This window comes from Leiobunum rupestre, chromosome 4 (assembly GCF_980474605.1).
Source record: "Leiobunum rupestre chromosome 4, qqLeiRupe1.1.hap1, whole genome shotgun sequence".
Taxonomy (NCBI): domain Eukaryota; kingdom Metazoa; phylum Arthropoda; class Arachnida; order Opiliones; family Sclerosomatidae; genus Leiobunum; species Leiobunum rupestre.
Genome location: NC_143387.1, coordinates 47,077,998 through 47,104,778, shown reverse-complemented (window position 1 = coordinate 47,104,778; position 26,781 = coordinate 47,077,998). Strand labels below are relative to the sequence as shown.

Sequence of the window (26,781 nt, the reverse complement as noted above, 5' to 3'; positions counted from 1 at the left end):
AATTTTCCGAAAAAGACACCTTTGTGGCCGAGTCCGTCTCCATGGCCATTAACCATCTCCGAAACAAAGTGAAAAAATAACTCAATGTCGAAAAGTTCGTCCCTGAGGCAGCGCGTATTCAAAGCGAGGAAGGCCCCGGGGCCACCGATATCAACGTCAAATCTAGATGCTTCCGAGCGGAAGTGCCCTTTGCCACATAATAAGCTTTTGAAAGCGCTCCATTGGCGTCGCTATGGCCGAAACTACGCGGCTTCCACGGACGGAATTGACCCCCGCCCGCCCAGCGCATCCTTTTGACCGGAACTCGGGAAGAAGATGAGAGGGAGCCGATTTCCTCCGGCCAGAGCCACCCGCCAAACCATATAGGCATCCCAGCCCCAGGATTGCCTACCCTCCGGACCACAGTCTCTCTCTCTCTCTCAGCGTCGTCACCGGTTACCGGCGAAGAACGAGTTTTTGCGCTAGAACTTTCACGCTGCGTGCCATCATCCTTCTTGGATCGAGCCAGCGAGCAGCGGTCGTCCTCGACCAGTTGATGCTGAGTCCGTCCCAAGAGCGCACGCGTGCTTTCGTCCTCTGCGCGCCGCGTTTCGCTTTCATTCATACCTCTCGTCTCTCTCTTTGCATTTTACGAGCGTTTGTTTCCACGCCGACTGGACTGTCTCCATTCATAAAACTCGCGTTTGGGCCCGAAGCGATTGAGTCCTTTTAAAAATTTTAAACGCAAAATCGTCGCGTTAGTGAAAAGAAACTTTTCGAATAAATTCGTCCGTTTTCTAAATGATTCCTCGACGGTTTGTGATTGCCGTGGACATGGTGAAATGCTACGCTGTTTGCGTCCTGCTGTTCGGCGCTGTCAGTACGATCGGTAAGCGATACTTCATTGTTTTTTTTTATTCGAGTGTTATTTGCCCACGCCTTTATAACACCCGATAGCCAAATTTTACCGATAATATCCCAAAACCGATATTTCAAACTATAAAATATGATTTTATTGAATAAAATATCGGTTGTGTTGAGGCGTGATAAAATATTAGAAATATATCGATAATTGAAACCATGCAGGAGCAACACGCGCGCTGGAACCAGATCGGTTCTTTTAAATTGAAATACAATTTTATGGGTGGTATTTCGTGACTTATTTATAAATTTATACCAAATTTTATACTCAAATTTTAATATTGATTACTAATATTTAAATCGGTTTTATAATTATTACTACTTACTATTTCGAGAATTACAACAGAATTTAGGTGGACCTGAGAAGATGGTTTAACTGTGCTCTTTGTCACCCCGTCCCATTGGAGGCCAAATTCATATTTTAGCCAATAGAATAAGTTACAAAGGAGTGATCAAATATTATTCATATATTGAGTGAAATTTAAACTATTCGTTGCAGGGTGAGAAATGAGGATTTTTTTTAAACGGGACCTGTGGCCAGTAGAGCCTAGGTAGTTTAATTAAAAAACTGGCCACTGGCCACTTACCATTTTTAACCTTCAAAATCAGGCTTTCATAATTTATGGTCAAATTATCTATTCTTGAATTGTACTATAGACCCGACCCGAACAAGCCTACTGAGAGAGAGACTGTTTATATTTCTTTTGGCTAACTGCTAAATTCGCTTCTAGAAGCAAAGACCAAACAATTTTAGGGATTAATATAGTATTTTTTTAATGAACTAAAATCTTGAAGCGAAAAAACTTTGAATTAATTAAGTGGTCACCAGGGCCACTAACACCGAAAGCATTTAATTTTTAAACTAGCCCAGCTAATTTTTAAACTGGCGATTGGCTTGTGATAGTGCCTTATTTCTCACACTGATTCGTTGCCTTTAAGTTACGAGTTTGCATCACCATTACGCCAGATCTACGTGACTCCCAACATCACTAATTATTTCGACTAACTACAAGTTCATGTTCAAGTTCAAGTTTTTTTTAATTGACAATCTAATATGTTTTACATATAAGGTATTCAAGGGCCAAGTCAAATTATTATAGACATGGCGTTACTAAATGTTCAGTAATTTTTCATCAATTTCATACTGGAACGTAAATTAGCAATTATTTTAATTATTGATGTCTAAAATGGAACTAAATCAATAAATAAATAAATAGTTATAGTTTCGAATCTAATTTTAAAGTTTAGGTTCATGGTGCTATTATAAATGAAGGGGGTGTCAGTATTTATTTATTAATTTATTTAGATGGAGTATCGAATAAGAGTGTTTACGGCCCTTTTTCACGATCCATTTTGTGAAGTGATTGACTGGAAACGTAATCATCGATTTATATAACAATATTATCGTGTAGTTTTAAAATAATGCGGTTTGATATTTGCTCATTTCCAAATATCAGTCGTGAGCGCCCCAGGGCCTCAACTCAACCAGCGACAGGGGAGAGTCAATCTAGTTTCCAGAATAATCCGGTCGTCATCAAATAATAAAATGACGCCAGTGAAAATTATACGATATATATGTAAACGATCCATTAATTCATTTTGTAGCATTGTAGAAAACGCCCCCCGGCGGCTAGAGTCGGCGTTAGCGTCGTGATATATGCTTCGAATGGAGGGGCCGGGCTTCGCTTTCCAGGTAATTTGAAAAATCTTCTTCCGTCGTGCCTGCTAGCTATTTCTGGCGCGTAGCGAATCAAGCAGAGACAAATCAAAGCGGCTACGAGCTCCTCGAAGCGCGTCCGACCGTGTACTAGAATCAGTGCTGCCAAATATTCATTCAATAATATTCAGGCCTCCCCCCCCCCCTCCTCCTCCCTACGTTAAAGCGGTGTTGCCGGATTAAAAAGTTCCCGCCACGTTTTGGCTTGAAAAAATTTACTCAATTGGCGGGATACGCTGATTTAAACAGGAATCATTCAATAAATTGAATAGGTTTTCCTTTTTATGTAGGTTAAAGGTAATAGTTAGTGTAGGGAGCTGTCGGCTCGCGTAGTATGAAGGGCTTGCCACCACCCTCCTACGCGTTGTAACCCGGCCACCTGTTTAAAAGCATTATAAGTAGCTAAATGACTTAGGCCTAGGATGGTGTCTTGGATATTAGCCTAGCTGATTATTATTTATAGCGAGTCAAATTTCGTGTCTTTAATTTCAAGCGTTCTAGGCTAACTATGCGCGTAATTTTGGCCATTTGACGTGGAAGGCCTTGAAATTTCCAACATAGATTCTGTACAAGACGGAGACGAGACGCTTAGAATTTGTATCAATCCGGTGAAGTTTTATCGTAAAAGCTAATTAAGGATTAATAATGGATTATAAAAGTATTAAATACCGTATTTTTCATCTAAATGCCCCCATTGAGTTCGCTCGGCCTTATAGTTGTTTGGCGGATTCATCCTAGTATTAAATACGAGGGGTAAGACACTCTGCGAACTCGGTGTACACTGCCGTACCTTTGACAGTGCTAAATGGAACTCGCGAACTCTTGAAAATATGTACCTTTAACAGTGCTAAATGCACGAACTCGGTGTACAGATTATCTGTGACTGTCTTACCCCTCGATTAAATAGACCTTGGAATAAAAAAAGTGCTAAATTAAATAAAATATGCGTAAAAATAACATATACGTCAAGAGGCGAATTTAAAAATATTGGCACGGTATATTCAGTTTGGGCTACATTTTCGATCTAATTTGGGCGAGATATTCCCCAAAAAATGAGAAGTGAAATATGAGACATTAAAATATGATGGCAACAGGCGGGTTATTTGCGTCTCGAGCCCCTTCCCTCATCCCTTTAGCTCCGGGCTGCGACATTTTCTACCAGAAATAGCGATTAAGTCAAACACGTTTGCTAATGTAAGATCTAATTAAAAGTCCTGTCATAATAATAAAACGAAAATGAGGAGAGACTACTGGCGGGATGATTGCGAAGGAAATCCGACGACGTCCAATTTGTTTTGTCATTAAGCTACGGAAACATTTGCATTTTTTTTTTCTTCTCGAAACGAGTTTTTTATATATATTTATATACGGGGAATGTCAATGAATTGTAAAATCATGGGCAATAACCTAATTATGCCAAATGGTTGTTAACTTAGCTCTTTTCACTCGTTCGCCGGCTCGATTCGCTTGACTTGATCCTCGCCGGCTTCGCGTTAATTTTCAGTTATCTTCTCGTCGCCAATATCATTCTTCTAAAGCCCTTTAAAGTAGCCGTACGAATATAGGTTTTACCAAGAATGTATATATATTAGCGGAGAATAGGTGGAAGCGACTATATAGCCTCTGTTTCCATGATTCCCGGATGATATACTCCATCTACATGGAGAGATCTTACCTGGCTGTCTTTCAGCCTTACTGGGATAAACATTACACGAGGAAAGGTGAAGGGGCGTGGTTTTCCTTCTAGGAATCACTGGGCGAAAACGGTGCTAGCCGCGTATTCTCGGTTCATCCGAATACCTTCTTGGCTTTAGCCATCGTCGCGGCTACTCGCTTTTACAAGTTGATTATATTTGAATGACCCGTTGCTGGCTTTTTAGCTTTGGCACGCGGAGGGATCGAGAGTGGTAAAGTCATTCAGAAGATGCCTTTTCTCTCTCGGAGGCGACGTGATTGATGTAAATGCATGCGTGTGGTTTTCTACGATTAACCTTTATATTAATTAAAAAAAAAACCGCATCGATTTAAAGAAAAATCGTTGTTTCGTTGTTTCGCGCGGGTCAGCAACAACGGAATTGAAACACCATTTTTTGTTCTATTCCCTGTCGAGAGAAATGGCTTTTATCACTACGTTTAAATAGACATTTTTTTACCGAACACTTACAGGCGTAAAATCTTGAAATATGAAATGCAGGCGTAATATCTTGAAATATGAAATGCAGATGGCACTAAAGGTTTTTCTAGTTGTTCCCCGAGGCCATATTATTCTCCCAAATAAACAGCGATCGTAAAAGCTTCGATTAATTTACGCGTGGCGACATAATTAGTATTTAAAGGGAAAAGAAAGCAACGACATCCGGCCGTGTGTTCTTTTTCTTATCGTGATTTATAAGATTGGTTTTTCTTCAAATTTATTATGTTTTTCTATTTTCCGTTATTTTCGTGTCGCTTAAGTAATTGTCGTTTTAATTTCGAGTCGGTTAAAAAAAATGGCAACACACAATTGGCTGGTAATGGTCACGTAGAATACCACTTCCTTTCGGAAAAATTGTTTTTGAGTTCAAATTTATTTAAAATCTCGCGAAATGACTGTTGATGAATGATCAAAGAGACAACTTTTATGGTTCTAGTTTCTAGACAACAATTAAAATTTCGGTTTTTTGTGCAATTTAAAAATAATGCCAAAATAAGTTGGGTATTGTCTCAAAAGTGACTGCGTCGAATGAAAAACTTCTATATTTCTATCCTTTTAGAATTATTAATAATTTTACAAACGCAAGGTCACCATAATATTGATCAAATTGCCGAGATTAAATTATTAGGCGTATTTAAGATTTCTACGTTTTACAGCTCGTTTCGGTCTGAGGAAATGCAATTAAAATGGTATTTAAATGGCAGAGAGTTCCAAAGAATACATAATTATTCGTATAATTAGGGTCGGTAAAAGTACATTTTTTTATTATTTTCACCTTTTTCTAGTTTGTTAAAATGAATGAATATACAAAAAAGGTTTAATTCTTAAATATATGAAATTAAAATATGCTAATTTAAAGCTATTTGATTGAATTATTCCCAAGGAAATTATTAGTTTGATTTAGAGATCTTATAAAGTCTTTATAAAAATAACACAAATGCGTGGTAAAATCTGGAAGTTGAAAATATTTGTATTTAATAATTAAACAGATTTCTAACATTTAGATTTATAATATTGAAGTAAAATTACTCAAAATCTGAATTTAGATTCTGGCTGGTATTTTATCGGTGACTCTCATCATCGTAAGTAATAATGATGACTAACCGATCACGCCCTAAAACATTCTTCGAATGAGTAATTCTTCGAAGTTTTTACCCTTTTGAAATTTTTCACATTCGCGATACCTTTCCGGAATTTCTAAATCGAGCTCGTAAAATATATTTCCCTTTAAAAATTGGAACTGTATATTAGCGGGAATACGGCGAGGCAGGGTTGAAATCAGGAATTTTGAAAACGCGCAATTCTCAGATATGACCGACATAAACATTTCCCCGCTCGTTTGGTCTCGTGACGTTTGCGCCTAATCAACGCGGGGAAATCAAGTCCGGGCGCGATCATGAATTTCAGCCGCGGGCTTTTTCGGCTCCAAGTTTACCTTTAGACTCTCGTTATTACTACTCGGATATCCTTTATAATAACTAGAAATTTTTAAAATAATATTGGACTAATTGCTGCACCCTGCTTTAAGTAAATAATGAATATATAGCTCCGAGTTATTTTAAGGGTACTCGTAATCCGACAACTATACGATATTTAGAAAAGAAACGTTAACCGGGAATTATGGAAAACATTTCTTTTCAGACATAATTTAAGTAGACGGTTGAACGATAAATTAATTCAAACTTTTTAATTTCATCAAAAGTAGGGGTTTTATATAAGAAATATGTAAATAATTTTGACAATTTAATAGGCGCGGTAAATTGTGACGCTCTTAATGAAGGTGCCTCGACCCGCGAACGTAGACGTTCAATTTAAATGGCATAGATGGGTACTTATTTCGTAAAAGATATTTAATCAACTTCTGACATTAGCATTTCTCAATTTTCCCCGAAACGGTGACAAAGATTGTCGTAAAACACCTAGTGGCATTACGAAATAAAACGGAAGGTATAAAATAAATAATAGTATAAAACGACTGTCGCGGAGATTTAAAATAAGGCTCAAACTGCGCGGCATATGCGTTCTTCAACGAAAGAAACTGGTCGTTTTGACCTCCGCCTGGCTTCGAGATCCGCGTGTTCAACCGAGTGAAACCAAACTGCTAGTACACCACAATCACTATTTTTAATATCTCTATCCCGATTGTTTGGACAATGTGAAGGAATTTCTATTGTTTATTTGGATCCTTCCAACGTTGCCATCTCCAGTTACGTTACTCTCCGAAACGAATGTAAAGAAAGTTGGATAGGGCCTCCTTATATGGCCCTCCTGGCGGTGTGGGATTCGCGTGTTTGTGGGATGAAAAGCCGGCCCGAAGAGTGTAGGAGTGTTAATTGTTTGAGGAGATATAAATTAACGGACACATTTTTTGGCGCCGATTTCCAAAGCGTTTACCACGTATTCGTTCATCTAAAGATACGCCCCCTTCAAAATACGACTGTATACTATCATCAAAGCTAATGCATTCGATCCGACTCCGCCGCTTCGACCGCTTACCTTTTCTACACCGAAAAGATCGATTTTTAAATACCCAAAGTGCTACCAGATTGCGTCAGAAATATTGAAATATCAAATTATATAATTCGATTTTTTTCATGCTTTTTATGGCGAATTGTTCCCCAGAGTTCAAATTTGGTTTATAGTTTCTTCGTGAAACCTCGATTAAAATATTGTATGATTTTTTTCCGTAAATCAGTATTTATTTCCTTTTAGATTGGCGCCATCAAGTTTAACTTAAAGCGTTAAAATCGAACCTTCAAAATCGGTCTGTTCGTAGACCAATAAACACAGGGACGTCTCGCTTATAGCATACCCAACGCTTTATTTTTCGGCGGGGCTTTGTTGCGGCTGCGGTAGGGAGAGGGGGGTTAGGTGATACAGATCAGTGGCGTAGACAAGGGGGGGTTTCCGTGTCCAAACCCCCCCTTGGGTCTACCTTTGACTGTACTAAATTTCCACCCCCTTCTCGACCCCCCTCTTAACATTCACATAGTTCGACCCCCCCTTGAGGAATTTCTGTCTACGCCACTGATACAGATGGTCAATAGGCGCTAAGAGTTACATATTTGTAAATTATTTTATATTTTTTTTATATTTTAGGGACACAAATATTAAAAAACATACCAGAAATTTCTTTTTTTTTTGGAGCGACGCTGTTGCAGGCCACGTGCTGACAGATTGTAGGGCTGTGCACGTGACTCAAATAGCCAATACAAATTGACTCAACTTCGCTACTAGCGACACCGCGCGAGGTAAATAGGAAATAGGCAGCCGCAACGAAGCTTCGGGCGCGAAATATGTACCGTGCGACGTCCCCGTGTTTCTTGGTAGGTCTATTCGTAGATAAAAAGCGTAAAAATTGTGGTTTTTGTTGGTAGAGATTGGGTCTCTACACAAAATTATACTTGATTTACCACCTTTGAATTAAAATTTTGGATGCAGTAAACCTCGCGAAGGAAATCCAAAATAAAATATGTTCGGATCAAATTGAAAGAATGTATTCCTACTTTCACCCCGTGTTTTAGGGAAACAACGAGATACCTAGCCGATTTGATTCAACTTTAAGGATGAGTTGGAATTGGGGAAACGCTGAAAATTGTCTGAACTCAATACATTCTCGGTATTATACGGAAAATGCAAGCCGAAACAGAAATGTATCGATGCAGAGTCTAGTCTCTCGAGCGAGTTCATCAGCGAAGTAGACTTGGTCGTTGAGGAGTGGAGGATCGAGTGTGAAACCGAGTGGGAGGCTTTGTCCCCATTTGTTTCCATTGAAGGTTTCTCACGGGTGGAACCACGAAATACTTTCGGGGAATATACGCGTCTTGGTGAATTTGGCGGCATCTTTCTGTTGAATGTGAGAAGTCCACCCCAAAATTCTTCCTCGTTGCTAACAAAAGAAGCCTAAAACTCCGTGGTTCCAGCGGCATCCTGCGCGGCCCAACAACGAATTTCTCTATGTTGGCCCTCTCCACCCCTCCTACGAACAAAAAAATCACCTACGAATTTTTGGGCAATGTGGAGGGTCTGCTATTTTGACGGATATATATTTTACGGTTTTTAGGCTATTTTTTCCGGCGCGGTGGATATTTTTTTCCATCGACGGAGGTCTACCTTTTACCTTTTTTTTCCCCGAAGAGGGGTAACTTCGTGGTTGAGAGCTCGTACCTTGCGACGTGCATACGTTGGTATCTTAAGTGTTTTGGGATCTCTTTCGCCCTCTTTCTCCGATTTTTCCAACACGAAACTCGTCAGTTTCAAATTCAAAGATTTGTAGACTCCAAAGATGTTCGAAATGAAAAGTTATAAGTTAGGTCCGTACTCAAGGGATATTGAATTGAATAAATTTAAAGTCCCTATAAACTCATTGACACTTAAAAATTATCGACCAGGTAACGATGGTCAGGAATCTGCTTAGCCAATTAATTTATACTCGAGACCAAGAACTATTGAAAATTAAAAAATCTTTTGTCGTGACAACTGAAGCTTACTTAGGGGCAATAATGACAAATTATTGAATCGGAACGTATATGAACTATTATAAACATTCGCTCCAGGGGCTTCCCTAGAGGATTACCTCTATTCTTTGTAAATTTTGTAAATATTGGTGAAATAAATTTTAATAAGTAATTTTAATTAAATAAAATAAACATTCGCTTCGTTTTTTATTTTGAAATTTGAGATCATAAACACTTTTTTACTGGTATTTATCGCTATCATGATGGCCAGATTACGCTGATGATCAACGAAACCCGCGAGTCATTCTGGCCACGAAAAAGAGTTATGTCACTAGATTGTCCTCAATAGCGGTAATAAAGTGTTTCTTTTATGTATTCCAAGTTTAATTATAATTATCGACTGGGCAAAATTTTGGGTTTTTAATATTGAATCGCTAATTAACATTTTCAGTTTACATAGAGCCAATTCGAGAAGTTCATTATCTGTTGGATTTTCTTCTTCCGTGCTTTTTATAACACAGCAAACAAAACTATCATATTATTAAACTTCCCGAATTGGCTACCAGATGGCTATTTGATAACTGTACGCTATAACTGATCCAATCTTAACGTCATGGCAATTTTTTCATTTCCAAAAATTCATACCCAGATTTAGTAAGTTTCCATTTTGTCAAAAAAAGGTCAGCCAATAGAAAGGAAGTATTTTTAGGCGGGAAAGTCGGCAAGATCGCTGTTGCGTCGACCCTCAAACGGTTTTAGAACTTCGTCGCTGTGAGGGAATGCCCCCCCCCCCCCCTCCGCCTTCTCCGCGAATCTCGGCACGTGGCCAAAATGTACTCTTCATTGTTAGAATCTGAGACACAAAAGCACCCATCTGTCGCCTTTCCCTTCTTTCGCCAGTCGAGGGATCATTTTTCAGGCGCCACGCGTTACGCGTCACGAGATTCAAAACGGATAAACCATATTCGCTCGAGATATGCCTATAATACTTTTTTCAATTTTTCTAACTTTTTCCTTTGTAAGCGTCACCGGCGATACAGCTAGGTTCTGGTTTCTCGAGGCGCGTGGACTCTTGTAGAATGATTTGATAGAATTTCTCACCTGGTTTCGTTCTTATGAATATTAATTAGATACGCTTCCCAAGTTGCCCGCGTGTTCGACCCACCTTTCCAAACAACGGAGAGGGTTTTGTCTTCTCAAACAAGGACTTATTTAGCAAATAAGGTTTTTTTCACAGATGGCTTATTTTCAACCTTCATTCGTGCATGGAGACAACTGGGCGTTTACCTTCATTTAAGAACGGAAAATTATTTTTCGCCTCTGATTATCAAAGAAAGTAAATTGGGAGTTAACGAGCGCGTTTTAAATTTGACCCCTTCAATATTTTAAGTCTTTCAACGGTTCTTTTGTAAAACAGGGCCTGGTTTCTATTCGCCTGGTTTCAACATAAACTAGACTTTAATTTATTTATTTAGCAATTAAGAAAAACCGTTTCTAAGGTACTTATAATTGTCGTAGTTTTCGGGTAATGAATGATTCGCGAAGTTTGAAGATAATGGGGTAATTGAATCTTCGTAATTGTTGTCCAATTTAACAACTTTTAAATTGGTTATTCTTTGTTATAATTGGAGATCAATTATAATCGTAAACGTGTTGGTATCAATTCAGGCTTCAATACTCGTCGAAGGTATCTTGTTCAATTATCTTAGAATATTGTAAACCGGACGAGTATTCCCACCACTTTTATCCGTTTCCTAGTGTTTCCGCAATTTGCGCGACCTTTAACGGGCTTTTTTGGTCAACAACTCTTTTCAATTGTTTATATCCGGCGCGTGTGAAATTCACCGTGTTAAGGAGACAATATAAGAAATCTTCTTCATTGTCTTCGTTTAATTGACGCTGTACTCCCCCAATTTCGTACGATTTTGGTTTTATTCCAGAACTGGTAACAGTCAAGGAAGCGACAATAGATTTCCTTGTGACACCGATTTTCCCCTCTTTTCTACTCTTGTTTCGCCAGTTTTATCCAATTAGAAGCTATGAGAACGTTTGTAACAGTATAACCTCTCGGTGTATAACCTACATATTCGGAAGATGTTTTTCCCTCGCAACGCCAAATTGCGAAAGTATTTTCCAACCTGGCATTGCACATTCGACGCGCGCGGGTGTAAGTCATTACTCCAGCGCCACCGAATCCCAGACACGATAGGTCACCTTTTTTCGCGTCCATTTCTCCGTCATCGGTAACAAACCCCCTCCACTGATGGCGATAAAAATATCGATTCCATTACCTTTTTTACCGAACCATCGAAGTACGAAATCCTCCTGCTACGAAGAAGAAAAACGTTTGAGAAAAAAATGTTTGGTGGAAAAAAGTGGCGTTTCCGGTGGTGGTGGGACGGGGGGTGTTGCCGCTGCTTGGTCTTTGTGTCGAGGTAGGCATGTTTGGGCATGCCGTACCGCTGTGAGGGGCGAAATCTCGTAATCTTACATCGAAGCGAGCTCCTCCCCGACATTCCAAAGGCACAGATTTCCCATACGACTCTAACTGCTGCTGAAAAAATGATGCCGTCGTCATGCTGGTGTTTTCCACAAACAAGACGAAACGACACGCTATGCGGGCAGGTGGGATGACTTCCTCCGAGCTCGCTCTTCAAACGCGATAATCTCGGCTAAGATCACGATTTTAACCAATCGTAAAAATTACTTTAAACCTGGCTTTGGTTTTTGTAAAAATCATCACTATTCATTACTACGCTTATTTGAAATATCTACTATCAGATACAGCGAATAGAATACGTAGTACCAGGGTAAAACTAATTCCGCGGCGGTTCACCTGGGCTAGACAGCCGCTGAGGAGACATCCATGGACTACACGCGGGATTGGTTCCCCGTGAAGAGGGGGGAGTGGGTACTTGAGAGTGGTTGCTTTAGTAGAATGGGCCTCTTGACAGTGGTGTATAACTCAGGATATTAAGCCTAATTCAAATATGGAATCCCGAACAGTACGTGGAAAAGGCGACTGGGGCGAAGGGGGGGGGGTCGAAGGGGGGGCCGAAGAGAGATCAGTCTGGGAGAACCGGAAGTCCACGCAGTTTGCTCTCCGCTTCTATTGAAGAATGACGCGCCACTATTTTCGCACGCTGATTTCTATGGAAAATATTGTTTTTTATATTTGTTTACACGGGGATTGGGTTACGCTTTTTTCGCACCAAAAGAGCCAAATATTTGACAGATCATTTTTTTTTTATCTTTCTCGGTAAATGGCCTAACGGTAACCTTAAATTGGTACATTGAGACCAGATATGATAAAGTTATTTGATTTAACGTTTTTGTCCTTTATTTGCTTGATTCGCGTTTATGGATATTCCCCAGCGGAATTTATCGCAACGCTCAGCTCGCGCGCTCGGCTGCCCTCGGAAACTTCAGGTGCTTATTATAATCGGATGCTCTTAGCAGAGTTAGTAGTGTTGGTTTAAAGGCCTGGGTTTGCTTCTGCCTGTCCCCCTTTAAAATAACTTGCCTGAAAAGCAAATACCCTGGCCAACATGTTCAGCGGTTGGCCTACCACCAGGGTATTTGCTTTTCAGGCAAGTTAATTCAAGGGGGACAGACAGAAGCAAACCTAGGCCTTCCAAGAAATCCGAAATCCAGCCTGGATTTCTTCAAAATCCGGAGATTTTTCCAAAATTTTAAGATACGACTAGAAATCGAGAAATTGCAAAATTTCGAAATCCGGCAAGAATTTCCGAAATGCGACATGAAATCAAGAAATTGAAAAATCTCGAAATCCGACGATAAATCCCGAAATCCGACGTGAAATCTTGAAATCCAGCGAAAAATCCCTAAATCCGGGAAAAAAGTTAAGAAATCCCAAATCCAATTAGAAGTCTTGAAATCCCGGGTGAAATCCTGATTTCAAAATCCCGTACACATTTTTGGCGTAAACCGCGTTATTATGAAGCTTCAACACCAATGACCACTTAAAACATTTGCGTGGCTGATGAGGACTGAAAACTCCCCGCGAGCTGTTACCAAAGTTACTAGTCTTTGAAAGTGACAGGTAACGGTGCCCGAGAAATAGCCGCCGACGTCATATTTGAAGGATTTATTAATCAAGCCTTAATGACAATTTAAAACCTTTCAAGATTATAAATAACCTTTACTTTTGCGAAATCACCTTCGCCTGTGAAAGTATTTATTTGAATATTTAAAGCCTGATTTTAGCGTTTTATCTCTTATTTATCGCCATCAGACTAGTTTGGCAGTAATTTTTTCAAAGAGAGTATAGGTCTGACAAATTTCCGTTTCAGAAACTTCATTAACCCAAAATGTTTCAGTGTCATAATAACTATTATGTTGCTTATGGTGTTAGGGACTTGGAAGGTTCAGTAGCAGCACGTACCCTTGACACCGCAACCCTACCTATAACTCGTTTCAGTCCCGAATAAATATGTCCAAATGAGTCCTTTGTTAACTTCATTATAAATATTCTCTCTGCACGTAAACATTAGTTTACGTAAATCATTCTTACTTAAATTTTAATCTTATTATTAACCTGTCACATCAAAGAACATTTCCTTCAAATTCGGGATGTATATAATATAAAAGAATATAAAAATAACGTTAAGGTATTTTACCCTATAAAAAATTGGAATTGCGTACGAGTGTAAACTTTACCGGATTTAGCGCTTATTAGAGGGAGATTTTTGAATATTATTTTCCCTGAGCAACCAAGCGTTTCGCCGTCTGTCCGCAATAAGCCATTAATTTGGGAATATACGCAGAAGCCCATAGAGCTTCATTTTTGGAGAACAATGGCGTATTTAACATTTTAGAATTTACACGCGACGGAAGGAAGAATCTTTATTTTCGCGATTTCCTTGATTTCGCAAATGACTCGGAATTAGCTTAGAAACAAAAAATTCAATATTGTTGAGACGGTAGTTCGCGAAGGTTAAGGTTCTTGGTTTTAAAGTAACTTTCGATGTTTTCCTTAAATAATAGTTTGACGCGATAAGAGTAGGCGCTGAACGGATCCAGAATGTCATTGTCTTGCCTCCATCATTTCTACCCACGTGCGCGATTGAAAAAGGATCAATCATTTGTATTTTTTAATTGTGTTTATTTTGAAGTCGTTCTCAAATCGGTTTAGTAAACAAGTCATATATTTGGAAAATGAACTTTAAAATCATCTTCCGGAACAGTTGAGAAGTCATTATTTCAATTAAGTGCAATATCCACGTTTCCAGCGGCTCTGCCATTAATATGGGTTTTCTCTTTTTTATAATTGGTAATGCTTGGTTGATTAATCCCTCGTTACGTATGGCGTCACATTTATTTACGATTGCACGCCAAAAAAATAATTAGCACTACCAGCGTACCAGCGGAGCTTGAACCTGTAATTACGTAAATGTGTTGAAACTAAATTTTCACATTTGGAAGTTGTATTTTCTATATGAATGTTTGTGCGAGTTCTTTGGCTTTTAATATTTTGAAAAGGTCTATTTTGATTTCTACGAGTCGGTTGTTTGTCAAATCCGCGTATACTCTATAGAAAAACAAAGATTTTAAATTATCTTGGAAATCAGATCTAAAAATCTTAAAATTGCCATAAAAAGGGTTAATGAATGTAAATATTTCACATTAAAATGTCAGAATCACCTTGAAATTTTAATCTGTACTATTTCCACATTACCTTTGATAAGTTGAAATACTGATATTTTTTAGAACTTGGTTACCGACGTAATGAACAGTATATGACCCGTACGTGTCCTCCAAAATTTAAAGTTTATTTAATAAATTGGAAATCTCGTACCGCCTTTGGAGAAATCTTTGGTAAGAGTCAGGCACGCATTAACAGCCACCTCTAGCAAACCGTAATCGAAGAAGGAAAAATATTCATTAAAGAATAATAAATGAAGGAAGACTGATTTACCGTTTTCACCTCCAACAATGGACGGATATGGGTTGCGTAGTTAGCTTTGACCTTGTCTCCGGTCTCCGTGTAAGGTCACGGTGATTCTCGAGTCGAAGGTGGAGTGTGCCTGTCTAATTACTATTAGAGTGTAGGAGGACCTCCGAGAAAGGATGCCGGCCTAGCGCGCGCCAAGACAAACAAACCGCGGCTGCGACGGGACACTCGTGGCATTCGTGATTACTTTGCGTAACGATTACTCCTGACAATGAATTAAATTACGACGTCGCTTTTGTGTTCGAACGAACCGAAAATGCGCAATAATGATCGTATTTTTTGAGTAGTAGGCGAAGAATTTCGTCGTAGCCGTCTTCGACTATTGTTTAGTTTTGTGATTAAGGGATGAATCCCTCGGTTGTGGTCGGCGCGCCCCGCCTTTGCTAAAATCCGGATTCCCGCATATTTGGGGAGCCTTCCCACGCTCACCATGTGGCGCATGCTCGCGCCCGAGAACTTCCCTCCCCCTCTAGGTGCGGGATACTTTTTTATACGCAAAGTTCTTTTTCGCGTTTATCTCGGAAAGTTGATTTTTTTGTACTTTTGGCTAATGTCTATATGTTCGGCGCCGACTGAATTTTCGAGCGACTACTTTCGTCCTTTGACATATTTGGTTGTATTTGTAGCGCGTTAATTTTGTACAAGCGTGGCTTCCCTTACGAAAATAATTCGATCCATTGTCCAAATTTGGATACAAATGAAATTTGGGACAAATTAGTTTGAATCCAATTCTGTTTCGATCAAATAATTTTGATCAAGTCGAAATCAAGTTAAAGTATTGTAATTGGATCAAATATAACACATTTTTCGATCAAAGTCAAATTTGGATCTGCTCAATTTTGTATTTAATTTTCGAATCAAATTTTATCCACCATTTTCTTAAAGGGAGTATGCTCTAAATCGAAAAATCGTCTACTAACACGCGCTTGTTTTTTAACGTAGCTTCTGTTAAACGAGGCAGAAATATGAAATAAGTTGATGCACCATAAACACGTGTAAAATTAGTTTTCAAATGTTTTTTAATAATGAAGAAGACAGGTGCGAATGCATTTCGTTGTAAGAAATTAGTCGGAATAGTAAAATAAGAATTGTGATTCCACTAATCGACAAAATAAGTATTGAAAAGTTCACTTGGAAAGTCTTAACTACAGCTGACATAATTGCGCTTTTAATGTACTAGTGTATGAAGAACTTGTAATAAATTAACCTAGATTGACTCCTAACCTTTCAAAATTCCAAGAATTAACAAAAACGTACGTGTCTAATTCCGGGTGACGCGTAATTCGATTTCGCTAGTACGGCGCCGACATTCTAAGCTCTCAGTGCACCTTTCACCCTCGGCTATATCGTTTGACGCCTAGATTTGTAGCAAATATTTGAGGGGTGCCCCGCAACGGGATGGCTTTTCTTCGTTGATATCAAAGGCAACTGAGTCGGTCTACCCATCTATAGGGTGAAACACGCCACTCCGATTAAAAATAGTGCCGGTGACCCGCTTGACGCAATATTTCCACCCGTCTCAGTCTCCGCAAACTGCCCCTGTCCGAGGCTCTTTTACGGGTGTAATTATTTGAAAACACCTACGGACCCAACCCACGCCTGTTTTCCCCGCGTGGAATCCGAGTGAAAGGCATTCCTGAAGTCTTATCTCCGTCCGAGGGGATGTCTTTAATCGGCGCGGCTCGTATTAGATTTACTTTCTGAGTTGACAGCGGTTGGTCCCAAATAGGTGGGCCCCGAGAAAGTCTTTCAGTCCGTGATTTTTCTCTGAGTTATCAGAAACCTAACGAATTTTATCCGTCAATGTTTGTTTTATTAAAATCCATTAAGAATCGATCAAATTCTGAATAAAGGAAAAACTGGTTTATTTTGTTAGATATCTGATATTTAAAATCATTTTATCGTCTATTGAAAAATGCTCTTTAGATAAGGTTCATCGAAGTAATTTTTTAACGCGATAATTAAGGCTAGAAAGTAATATTTGATTCTGATATCCTTTAAAATAGATAGCGGTGTAAGCGAACGTTTTTACGTGAAATTCTAAACTTTCCCGTGGTTAGAGGCAGGCAAAAAACGTCACTGAAACGGTTTATTAAATAACAAAATTGGAAAGCGTTTTTTTTAGGGAAGATAAGGAGTGTTAACTCTCAATGGTTCGATCCGGGAGCAATGATCAGCGAGCGGTTTCACCCCAGAGGGTCACCGGAAATCACTTACGGCGATCACGTGCCGCGTACCCGCGACTATTTAAAGCGTGCTCTTGTGTGTCGGCCAAAAACGCGTCTTTCCAAACTCCGCGACCTTTTCAGGGTTTTCCTTTTAAACCTTATCCAAATAACAGTTCATTGATTGAATGGCTTTTTGTATTTGAAATGAAAAGAGAAAAGTTGACATTCGAGCGCTTTTACATTCGTCCCTTTTAGCCCGATTTTGCGCTTTGTTGTTACGTTTTTTGTTCGTATATTTTTATTTAGAATAAATATAGGAAGTATGTTGAGGCTTCTGTTCGGAAATAGCAGCGGTTTTTTTATAAATCCAATCACTGTTCCTTTTTCTTTCTCAGGATGTTGAGATAATGAAGTTTGAATATAGAAAATCGAATGGGGTTTTAATATTTTTTTTATTTGGCGTGCGAAAACCTACCCGGGAACTAAGGGGCGTTCCGAAAGGGGTTGAAATCAGGGGAAGAAGCCGTTATTTCTTCCAACTCTATCCAAATTTTTCCGACTCACATGGCAAAATGTTTCTTGAATTTAATTTTGAAAATAAAATTGTTTCTAAAACACGTTGTCTAAAACATTTAAAGTCAACTAATCAAAATGATGCGAATTAGTGATTCCCCACCCCCTCAAGTATCGTCCTTGTTAATGTTACGCGTATTTAATATTATCCAAGTGGAATGTTAAATTCAGTGTAAGGTGTGACTGAGCATTTGCATAAATCCCAAGTTTTGAAATTTTTCCTTTAACAAAAACCAATTGAAATCGCTTAAACGAAATACAGAATTCCATATTCAATATTGGGTTATGATTATTTACGTCGCGTGTTCACTTGGGAATCTGAAGAGGTATAATGAATTATTCCGTCATTTCTTAGAAATGACACAATGCGGCGTGATTATTTACACCCTTACCAGTAATCGTTCAACCGACGACGTTCACTCCTAATGACGCAACGTGTTTTATTTCCTCGCAGCAGACGCCATATGTTATTTCCCCGCCGAATTCCAAGGATCTTACCTGATACAAACGCAAGCTTCTCCGGCATTCGGAGGGCACACGGTGACGTACTCCGAGGTAACTGTGGAAGCCGACGCCATTCCTCCTTGGGGTCGCTGTCACCGGCGCAGTGGCCACAACGTCATTTTAAAAGACAGGTAAATATTCATTATACTTTCAATCGTTATTCATTAGCGGGTGGAATACGACTGCCCTTTATAAACGCGGCAGCCTAGCTAAAGACTTGTTCGAGGACCCTGTCAAGTCAGCTCGGAGCTATAGGCCGCTTTAAACTCTTCATTAGTGGCGCGTACTGTATGGTATTGTCGAAAGAGTGCTGCTAAAGTATATATGCCACCGTCTCATTATTTCGAGAAAGCCTATTATATTCTTAAGTACCGACAAGAATAGAGCATCAAACGCGGTATGGTTGGGGCGGGAGGTGGAACATTCCTTGAAATCAATTTTGACGTTCCTTCGTCTTGTAATAATGGCATGTGATAATATTAATGCTTTATAATTAAATATTAATTAAGGGGAATGAAAGACAATGATTAAAAATGAATTGTTCGCGAAGAGACGGGAGCATTCGTGTTTAATTTTGCGGGTGTACCGTGTATTTTCTATGGTTGCTAACAAGCGCTTTTGCACAACTCGTAAATGGCATTCTCTTGGAAATCATTTATCATTTTATTATAGCAACTTTTATTATACTAACAATTCTTCAAAGCGACCCAGTAATGGATAAAATAATGTTGAGTTCACTAAAAAAGGATGTTTTGGAGAAATACATTTAAAAAAATTTACTTTTCAACATCTAAGTGATGGTGTCAAGTGTAAAGGCCGGATCGCGAGGGAAATTTTGCCAATTTATTTATTTTAATTCTGGTTAATTAGGTTTTTTAAGTTTATTAAAAAACATTTTATAAGCTCTCGTTAAATTATAATACAAGCATATAGTTTAATTCACTTAATTGTATTGATCATAAACGTGAGAAAATAATTTAAGTAATAAAATGTAACATAATCATGTGTTAAAATTTTTCACAGTTCGGGTGGTGAAGATTGCATGAGATGTTTTCATTTAACGCTGAAAACGCCGAACGTGATTCAAATTCATTCGGAAGGATTGGCCCGATGTTACACCAACGAAGAAGCGGCCAGAGCAACGTGTCCTGACGACAGAGCGGTCCTGGAAAGAAAATTCAACGAAATTATGCTCTACCGTGAGTTTGTTTTACTTCTGGCCGATAATTTGGCGAAAAGCGCTCTCGAAACTATTCGAAATTTACTTTCCACAAAAACCTCCGCCGAGACGCGAAATGCGGATTTTTAAATTAACCCTAAAAAATGGAATAAATTCGTTGAACCTGAACGCGGTGCTGGGCAAATTCAAAGCGAGAGAAAGTCTGAAACGGTGGGAATGCGTTTTCCATAGAAATCTTCGCGTAATTACCTAATTTTTTCTCCTTCTTTCCTTTTTGTAGCCGAGGCCTCGGTTTAGTAATCATTTTAAATCCCCGAATTTGGTATTACGCCCTGACGAAATATTTAGCTTTGAACGGGAGAGACTATTATGATTTAAGAATTTCGCCAGCGTATTCTTCTTGGGCTTTTTCAAAACTACACCCTCGCGATGAATCAACAAAAGGGAACCGCGAAAGATTCTCGCAATTTCGCCCTTGGTAAATTTTCCCATAACCCACCTGACACGCGGCGGCGCTTAGACGCGAATTCGTCTGAATTCCGCGCTCGTAGTCCCATCCTGTCCGTCATCGTTTCTCGACGCTAATCGAGAGCGCTCTCCAAATCGCTAATCGCGAGCACCCCGCTCCGGTTTACTCCGCGTCTTTTTCTCGAGAAACCCCCCTCTGGATGCCGAAATTTCAGACTGTTGACGGATTTTATCGAGAGTTCGCTTAGACCTCCGGGGTCGAGTGGAGGATCAGAATCCCAAACTAGGTGGACGCCCTTTCGCTTACTCGCCACGCTGCCCAGTCTCGAGGAAGGTTTCAACTTAACGTTGCACCGAAGACGACGCCACGACCATTCGCGAATTCTTTAGAGTCGGAGGTGACGCTTCTATCGTCTATGATGGCTATGTTCACTCTGTTACCTGGCACTGGCTGCCCCTCTCGCTTCGCTGACTATAAATCACTTACCCCGTATCTCCTTAGCGCGAGGTATAGCGAGTTTTGAAACCTCTTTTGGAAATCCACCGTGATTTCATTTTTTGGGTGAAGTCAGGTGCTCCATATTTGAAATTATCAACATTATAAAAATAAATAAATCGACAGAATTGGTAAAGCATTTAAACACGCAACAGGGTAATTTTTTTCTTCCTTCGCTTTAGGAGAAAGTTTATGGTAAACACTGCGCGCGATAAAGCTACTTCTACACGCGTTTTCTTATTTTAATTCAAAAAGTTAGCGTGCTTAAGATGTAATTTTAATTTGTAACAACGCTTGATTTATATTAGATGAATATTAAATACCATATAATTAACCCATGATTTATGACGTCAGAACCTTATAATAAAACCCTTTCTAACTTGGTGTTCCACCTATTTTAAGTCTAACATCCTTTTTACGGCAATGGCCAAAGAAATAACTTCGTGAGAACGGATTAACCAATACGGGCGTAATACTATTTGTTAGACATGAAAACGTAGCTCCTTTCACCCTCTGTTAGTTATTGGCACTAGTATTAAAAGTGTTAGCACTATTTGTGTCCGTTTTTGATATCTTCCGAATGTGCACGTCCCCTAGTCATACGCAGCCCGTCAAAAGGTTGCTACAAATAAAAAGGAAAGTTAGGTACGTTCTCCCTGAATGGGATGTATTATATGTTAATAATAAGAATAATAATCAGCCAGGCTAATACCCGCAAGGCACCAACTTAGGCAATCAGCGAGGCTAATACCCAAGGCACCAACTTAGGCAACCTTAGCCTTCCTTGGGCCCAAGTCATCTAGCGACTTTTAATTCCTTTTAATCAGGTGGCCGGGCTACAATGCTTTTGGTGACGTTTAAGTTGCGCGCTTAGTTGTCCGTCTCGTAGTTATAGACGCGTAACTGCGCTTTCCAATTTCAATCCGATGACTGATGATCCTTGACGTTTAGGAAAGCAAGAAAATCCTCCGACGATCTCTGCGGCTGGATTCCACGCCGCAACTTCTCCACCGGGAATAGCCAGTGGAATTCCCGGAATGAGCAGTACTTCCGGTCAGCCGTCGTCCGTCTCCAGCGTCTTCTGTCCCATCAATGGCCGATATCGTTTCACGTACACGGCCAACAACGGTCTGTTTCGATGCAACCAGGCCAATTCGGAGCTCGCCGACTGTCCCTATGGCAACGGAATGGCCGTTAAGTTCCGGGAATGCAACTTCCCCGATCTCGGTTCGTTTCATTCTACAACTAATACTTTCATCACTCGTTGTTACGTGTCTATTTTGATTAATGAATGTTTTTCTCATAGATGTTAGTTTTGTTTGTCTCGGAGAATGGAAGGGTGAAAAGGAGGACCGGTACCTGGCCTTGATGGACCTCAGAGACGATCCCGAATCCAGACCTAGATACAGATGCGGGGTACGTTGTTCCCCATTATACTTTTCTAATTGTTCGTTTTTTATTTAAAGTATTTTATTTAAATTTAATAAATAAGATTGTAATTATATTTGGGAAGAGTGACTTTGTTGACGTATCATCCAATCCACGTCACGCTTTGCCTTTATGCTCCGCCCCTTAAAAGTCAATCAAATCTCATTGGTTCTCTAAAACTTACATCTTGCGAAGCAAAATGTGCTTCAATAAAACACCTTCTAGAAAATTGCCTAGGTGTAATACGAGGGGCTAACCACTCTTAGAAAGTCTGTACACTGGATTACACTTCGATTACCATTGCCAAAGGCAGGGACTTCAAAGATTACGCGTAATCCCATTAGTACAGTCAAAGGTACGGCTCTGTACACCGATTACGCGGAGTGATCATCCCCTCGGTGTAATATTTCCGAGAGCAAGTTACCGTTTACATAGTTGAAATAATAAAAACTTTTCACTTGTACGGTACGCAACAAGTGTTTCCTTTTAACCGGGTAGCTTTTTTTCAAACATTAAAGCTTAACAAAAAAACGACGCTCTTTTTACAGGTGAAAAGTTTCCATTATTTCAACAAGCACTATATAAACGGTAACTTGCAGGTCCTGGCTCTCGGAAATATTACACCTAGGCAATTTTCTTGAGGAGGTTTTATTGAAGCGCCTATAGAAATGGACCAAATGGTGATGGTTTTTTGTCCCCTCCCCCTCTCGGAACTGGAGAAATCTAGTCCATGGTACCCGTCCAATATAGTCATCATGGCCAAGTGTAAATAAATTCTTGATGATATTATTGATCTTCACTATTTCACGCTGTTAAGAACAAAATATTTTCATTTTAATTATCCAAACGACGTTCTGTGTCCCATATGCGTGAACTATTTTTACGATTGAGATGGTCGAAATCGAACGTTCCTTCGTACCCGGAGGCGTACGGTGTTTCGTTCCAAGGCGAAGGGCAAAATAATTTGGGTTCAGTATACGCTCTGTACCTTTCCTTTTCCTTTCGGAGTCGCTTCGGCGATTTTCCGGAATTCCACGTGAAGGCCGGGAAAATAGACCACCGACGTCTCGCATCCTTCCAACAACACGCGCTCGTATTCTTTCACCGAGATTTTCTCTCGGGAATCTTCAGGATTTATAAAGAAAACCACTCTCTGTAAATTTGTTTAAATTTGATGGATAGCTTTTATATTCGTCCCCGGATTTGATACGCTTCGAATTAGGAAATTTGCCAAATATTTTGATACATTCGAATAACCGTAAATTTTACTAATTTGAGTAAACTAATTAACGTGTATCTAGGTATATGGCGGTAATTAGTGTCCCGTTTCGAATATTTACTCCGTATAGGTTTAACCTAGTTATTAAGGCGTACTTCCTGCTGGTAATAACGCATTAATATTCCCAATATCTTTTTTGTCTTCCGAAAACCAGCTGTACCGTTTGGAACCCCACTCTGGCAGGGTTTACGTCTCGCTATCGGCCGACTCCACCTGCTTCAACCAACTGAGTAGCGCCACCGATGGCTACGAATCACTTTTATTATCACCTGGTAATAATCCTCTAATGTTCTCATTAAATTTTACTTTCCGTTTGTGTTTTGGGCAACGCCAAAGCGATAATATTATATTAGATCTTATCCTAATTGTCCAGAAATTTATATATTTTTTTCTGCTTGTCTGAATTAACGAGACCGGTTGGGGTTTTACCGGGAACTGGAACAGTTTAATTCCAATTTTTTTTAATTGCGCAAAATATTATAAATTAACCATACAATTCGTATTTAGTACCTGAGAAATCTCTGCCACCTTTTGTCGAGAACTCTGAGTGCCGATTTCCGGAATGGACGCAAGGAAAATGGGATTCGTTGGAGGTGGCCGGGAACCGTTTCGTGTTTCGAGACGTGTCCACCTTCCAAACTCTGCAAGGCAGATGCATCGGACGCGGAAACGAGACTCCGGCCAACAAATTCGCTATTTACTACGTTACTCAATGGTAATTGTTTTTACCAATATCAGTGAAAGTACATTTTTGAACCCGTTTCAATATTCGCTCGTATATTTGCAGTGGCGAGGAAAGATACAATTGTATGAGAGTGGCTCGACGAAGTCCGAATGTTTTGGAATTTCAATTAGGTAATTCCCGCGATAGCTTCGAAAGCGCGTAGTGATATATTGCTAACACGTTCGTTTATGTTGTAAATGTAGGAGCGGAACCGAGTAAAAACTTCAGCGACGGAATCTGCAATGATCCGAAATTCCACGGCAATGTTACCCAAGGACGTAAGTACCAAAACAAAAGGATCATCGCGGAGCTAGCGCATCTCTTTATTTACGGCAATTTATTCGTTAGGCGAAGGAAATAGCGTGACGTCGTGTCCAATTACCGGTGACTACTGGGCCGAGATTCCCGGCGCTCCTGGCCTGTGCGCCAAAGTGGCCTCCGACTGCAACAATCCCGACGTCATGTTCTACACAGTATCCACTTGCGACAACCGAAGTCACATATTCGAAGGTATGTGGCCACTCTTTTTTTTGTTGTTTTCCATACAGCTAAGCGCGGGTATTTCGTTATTTGTCACTTGCCGCGGAGCACGCGCGTCGCTTTGTTTTCGAACTATTCATTCAACGTTTTTAAGCTTTCAACAATTTTGTTTCTTCTCAAAAGACAGAGAATAGCGCCCGAAAATGTTTCACTGTCATCGCCCCGCGAGATATGAATAATTCATACGCAGAAGCAGCTGAGGGAATTCTTTGTTGTAGGTCACTGGCTTAGGACAATTAGCGAAAACACGAACCATTTGAATTTAATTAAATTCTAGAATACAATTCGCCTCTTTTTGTACAACGTGGTATTTTTTTTAATAATTGGCTTTCTTGTATGGTTTAAATGATTTCCCCTTCCTGGTATTCTAATATTTGATTAACGAAGAACAAATTCAAAGAATAATAATTGCGAGCCCCAATGGACATGCCAGAGAAAAGAAAAGGCCTTATAAGCGTTAAGACCGCTATATATAGTGTTATTTATTTTCCGGGTGGATAGACAAGCGGTTATTTAGGGTGGGCCTATTGATTCGGTGTATAAATTAAATTTCTGTCATAATTACGTTTATTGTCTAAATAATTGTAAAATTAAAACGTTTCAGAACGTGAATATCGCTGTTTGGGCAACTGGGAAGAAGATGGCATTGTGTACACGTACACCCAAAGGAGAGACATGCGTGGATTTCAATGCTTTGTACGTTTCATTTGAATTCACGTGTTTTTCATCAAAAGTAAATTAAAATGTTTGTAAAGTCAAATTTATCTCTTTTAATATAGTCTGGAAAAGTCAATAAGAACGGGTACGAAGCTTTTATAAAAGAAGCTGGAGAAAATTGCATTCGCGGCGAAAGTCCTGAATTATACGGAATGAAGATTATCAAACAAAGTAAAGAACGATTTTTTTTTATTCGTTCTCTTTTCTAATTCGACGTTTTCTCTTTCAACAGCGTCTTGCCAAAATGTCCCCGCCGTCACATTTGTTCCTGTTCGACCTCCTTGGAGACCACCGCCTCCGCCACCTCCGTCCGTGCAACACATTCCACCCGGCCGACCGATCAGGCCCACCTCTCACGATCCTTACTGGTACCAAACCGAAACAGACGAACCAACCACAAAACCCTGGAAACCAATCACGGGTTAGTGAAAGCCCTTTATACGCGTGAACATTCAAGTAGTTAGAAAAATTGAGAGCACGTTTGATTAGGCTGCATCTTTGCCGTTGTTGCTTAGTGCTTACAGACAAGAGAGCTGCACTTGTTGAGGTTAACGGTAATAGTTAGTGTAGGGAGCTGTTGGCTCGCGTGGCGTGAAAGGCTTGACACCACCCTCTTACGCATTGTAACACGGTCACCTGAATTAATGGCTTTAAAATCGCTTTATGACTTAGGCCATGGGTATTAGCCTAGCTGATTATTATTATTATTAAGTTTTACCATTTCCGCTCTTTCCCTTTGAAACAAAATCCATTCCTATTCCATTTGACGTACATTTTCTCTTTCCGGTCCATTCCCGATATACTCATCCTCAATTCAAAGAAGAAATAGTTTCCTCACCTTTCCTAAATTCAAAATTACCTTTTCCATCCATTCCCTAACCGAAAATAAAATATATGTAAAGCTACGATAATTGTGAAAAAAAAACCCGTTTCCACGCAGCTCTCTTATTAAAGTTATTTATTCCTCCAGCTCACATTTTTCACCCAGAGTTTAACCACGTCTTTCTTTGGTTTCAGGGCGCCCGAGATTAAACCAAACTCCCACAGTATCGCCGTCCACATCTTCAACTACCAAAGCGTTATTTTTATTAGTTTGTGTTTCCGCGTTTAGCGTAATTGCGCGACGTAGTTAACTATAGCGACATCGGTACACCTGTGATAAAAGGTTTGACTATTGGCACGCGTCGTCAATCCTAGTCCACTGCGTTTGAACGATTACGACTTTCGACTCTCGTAGCATTATCGAAACGGTAAAAACTAATTCAATTCGTTTACTGGTAGGTTTAATTACAAGTTTGGCAAGAACGATACCATATGATCTTTGTACAGTTACTGTGATTTTATACTATAAGCGAGTGACGCGCGTCTCGCGAACTGAAATCGAAGCCAAAGGCACAGCGACGCTACCAACTGGAGTCTGCCTTTAAAGTGTAACACGCTGCGAGTCGCTAAATTGAGCTAA

General features: G+C 39.7%; 1 protein-coding gene across 2 annotated transcripts; it reads left to right on the top strand.

The window, feature by feature from the left end:
• The first annotated feature begins 248 nt into the window (after positions 1 to 248).
• On the top strand, positions 249 to 26,781 carry LOC149948030 (uncharacterized). Of its 2 annotated transcripts, none has more exons than XM_090172652.1 (14): positions 249 to 868; positions 18,441 to 18,618; positions 19,511 to 19,686; positions 21,583 to 21,858; positions 21,938 to 22,047; positions 23,493 to 23,610; positions 23,846 to 24,053; positions 24,126 to 24,193; positions 24,266 to 24,340; positions 24,411 to 24,572; positions 25,207 to 25,298; positions 25,382 to 25,490; positions 25,552 to 25,740; positions 26,337 to 26,781. In XM_090172652.1, the coding sequence occupies exons 1-14, from the start codon at positions 781 to 783 to the stop codon at positions 26,450 to 26,452; spliced, it is 1,965 nt and encodes a 654-aa protein (XP_090028778.1). In that variant the 5' UTR covers positions 249 to 780; the 3' UTR covers positions 26,453 to 26,781. The 2 variants fall into 2 exon arrangements, with proteins under 2 accessions (XP_090028778.1, XP_090028777.1); XM_090172651.1 differs by having other exon boundaries at positions 250 to 868; positions 18,438 to 18,618.

Coding starts and splice junctions, on each gene's coding strand:
- LOC149948030 (XM_090172651.1), top strand. CDS start 781: ATGATTCCTCGACGGTTTGTGATTGCCGTGGACATGGTGAAATGCTAC. Junction 24,573..25,206: donor CCGAAGTCACATATTCGAAG/GTATGTGGCCAC, acceptor AAAACGTTTCAG/AACGTGAATATCGCTGTTTG. Junction 25,491..25,551: donor AATGAAGATTATCAAACAAA/GTAAAGAACGAT, acceptor CTCTTTCAACAG/CGTCTTGCCAAAATGTCCCC.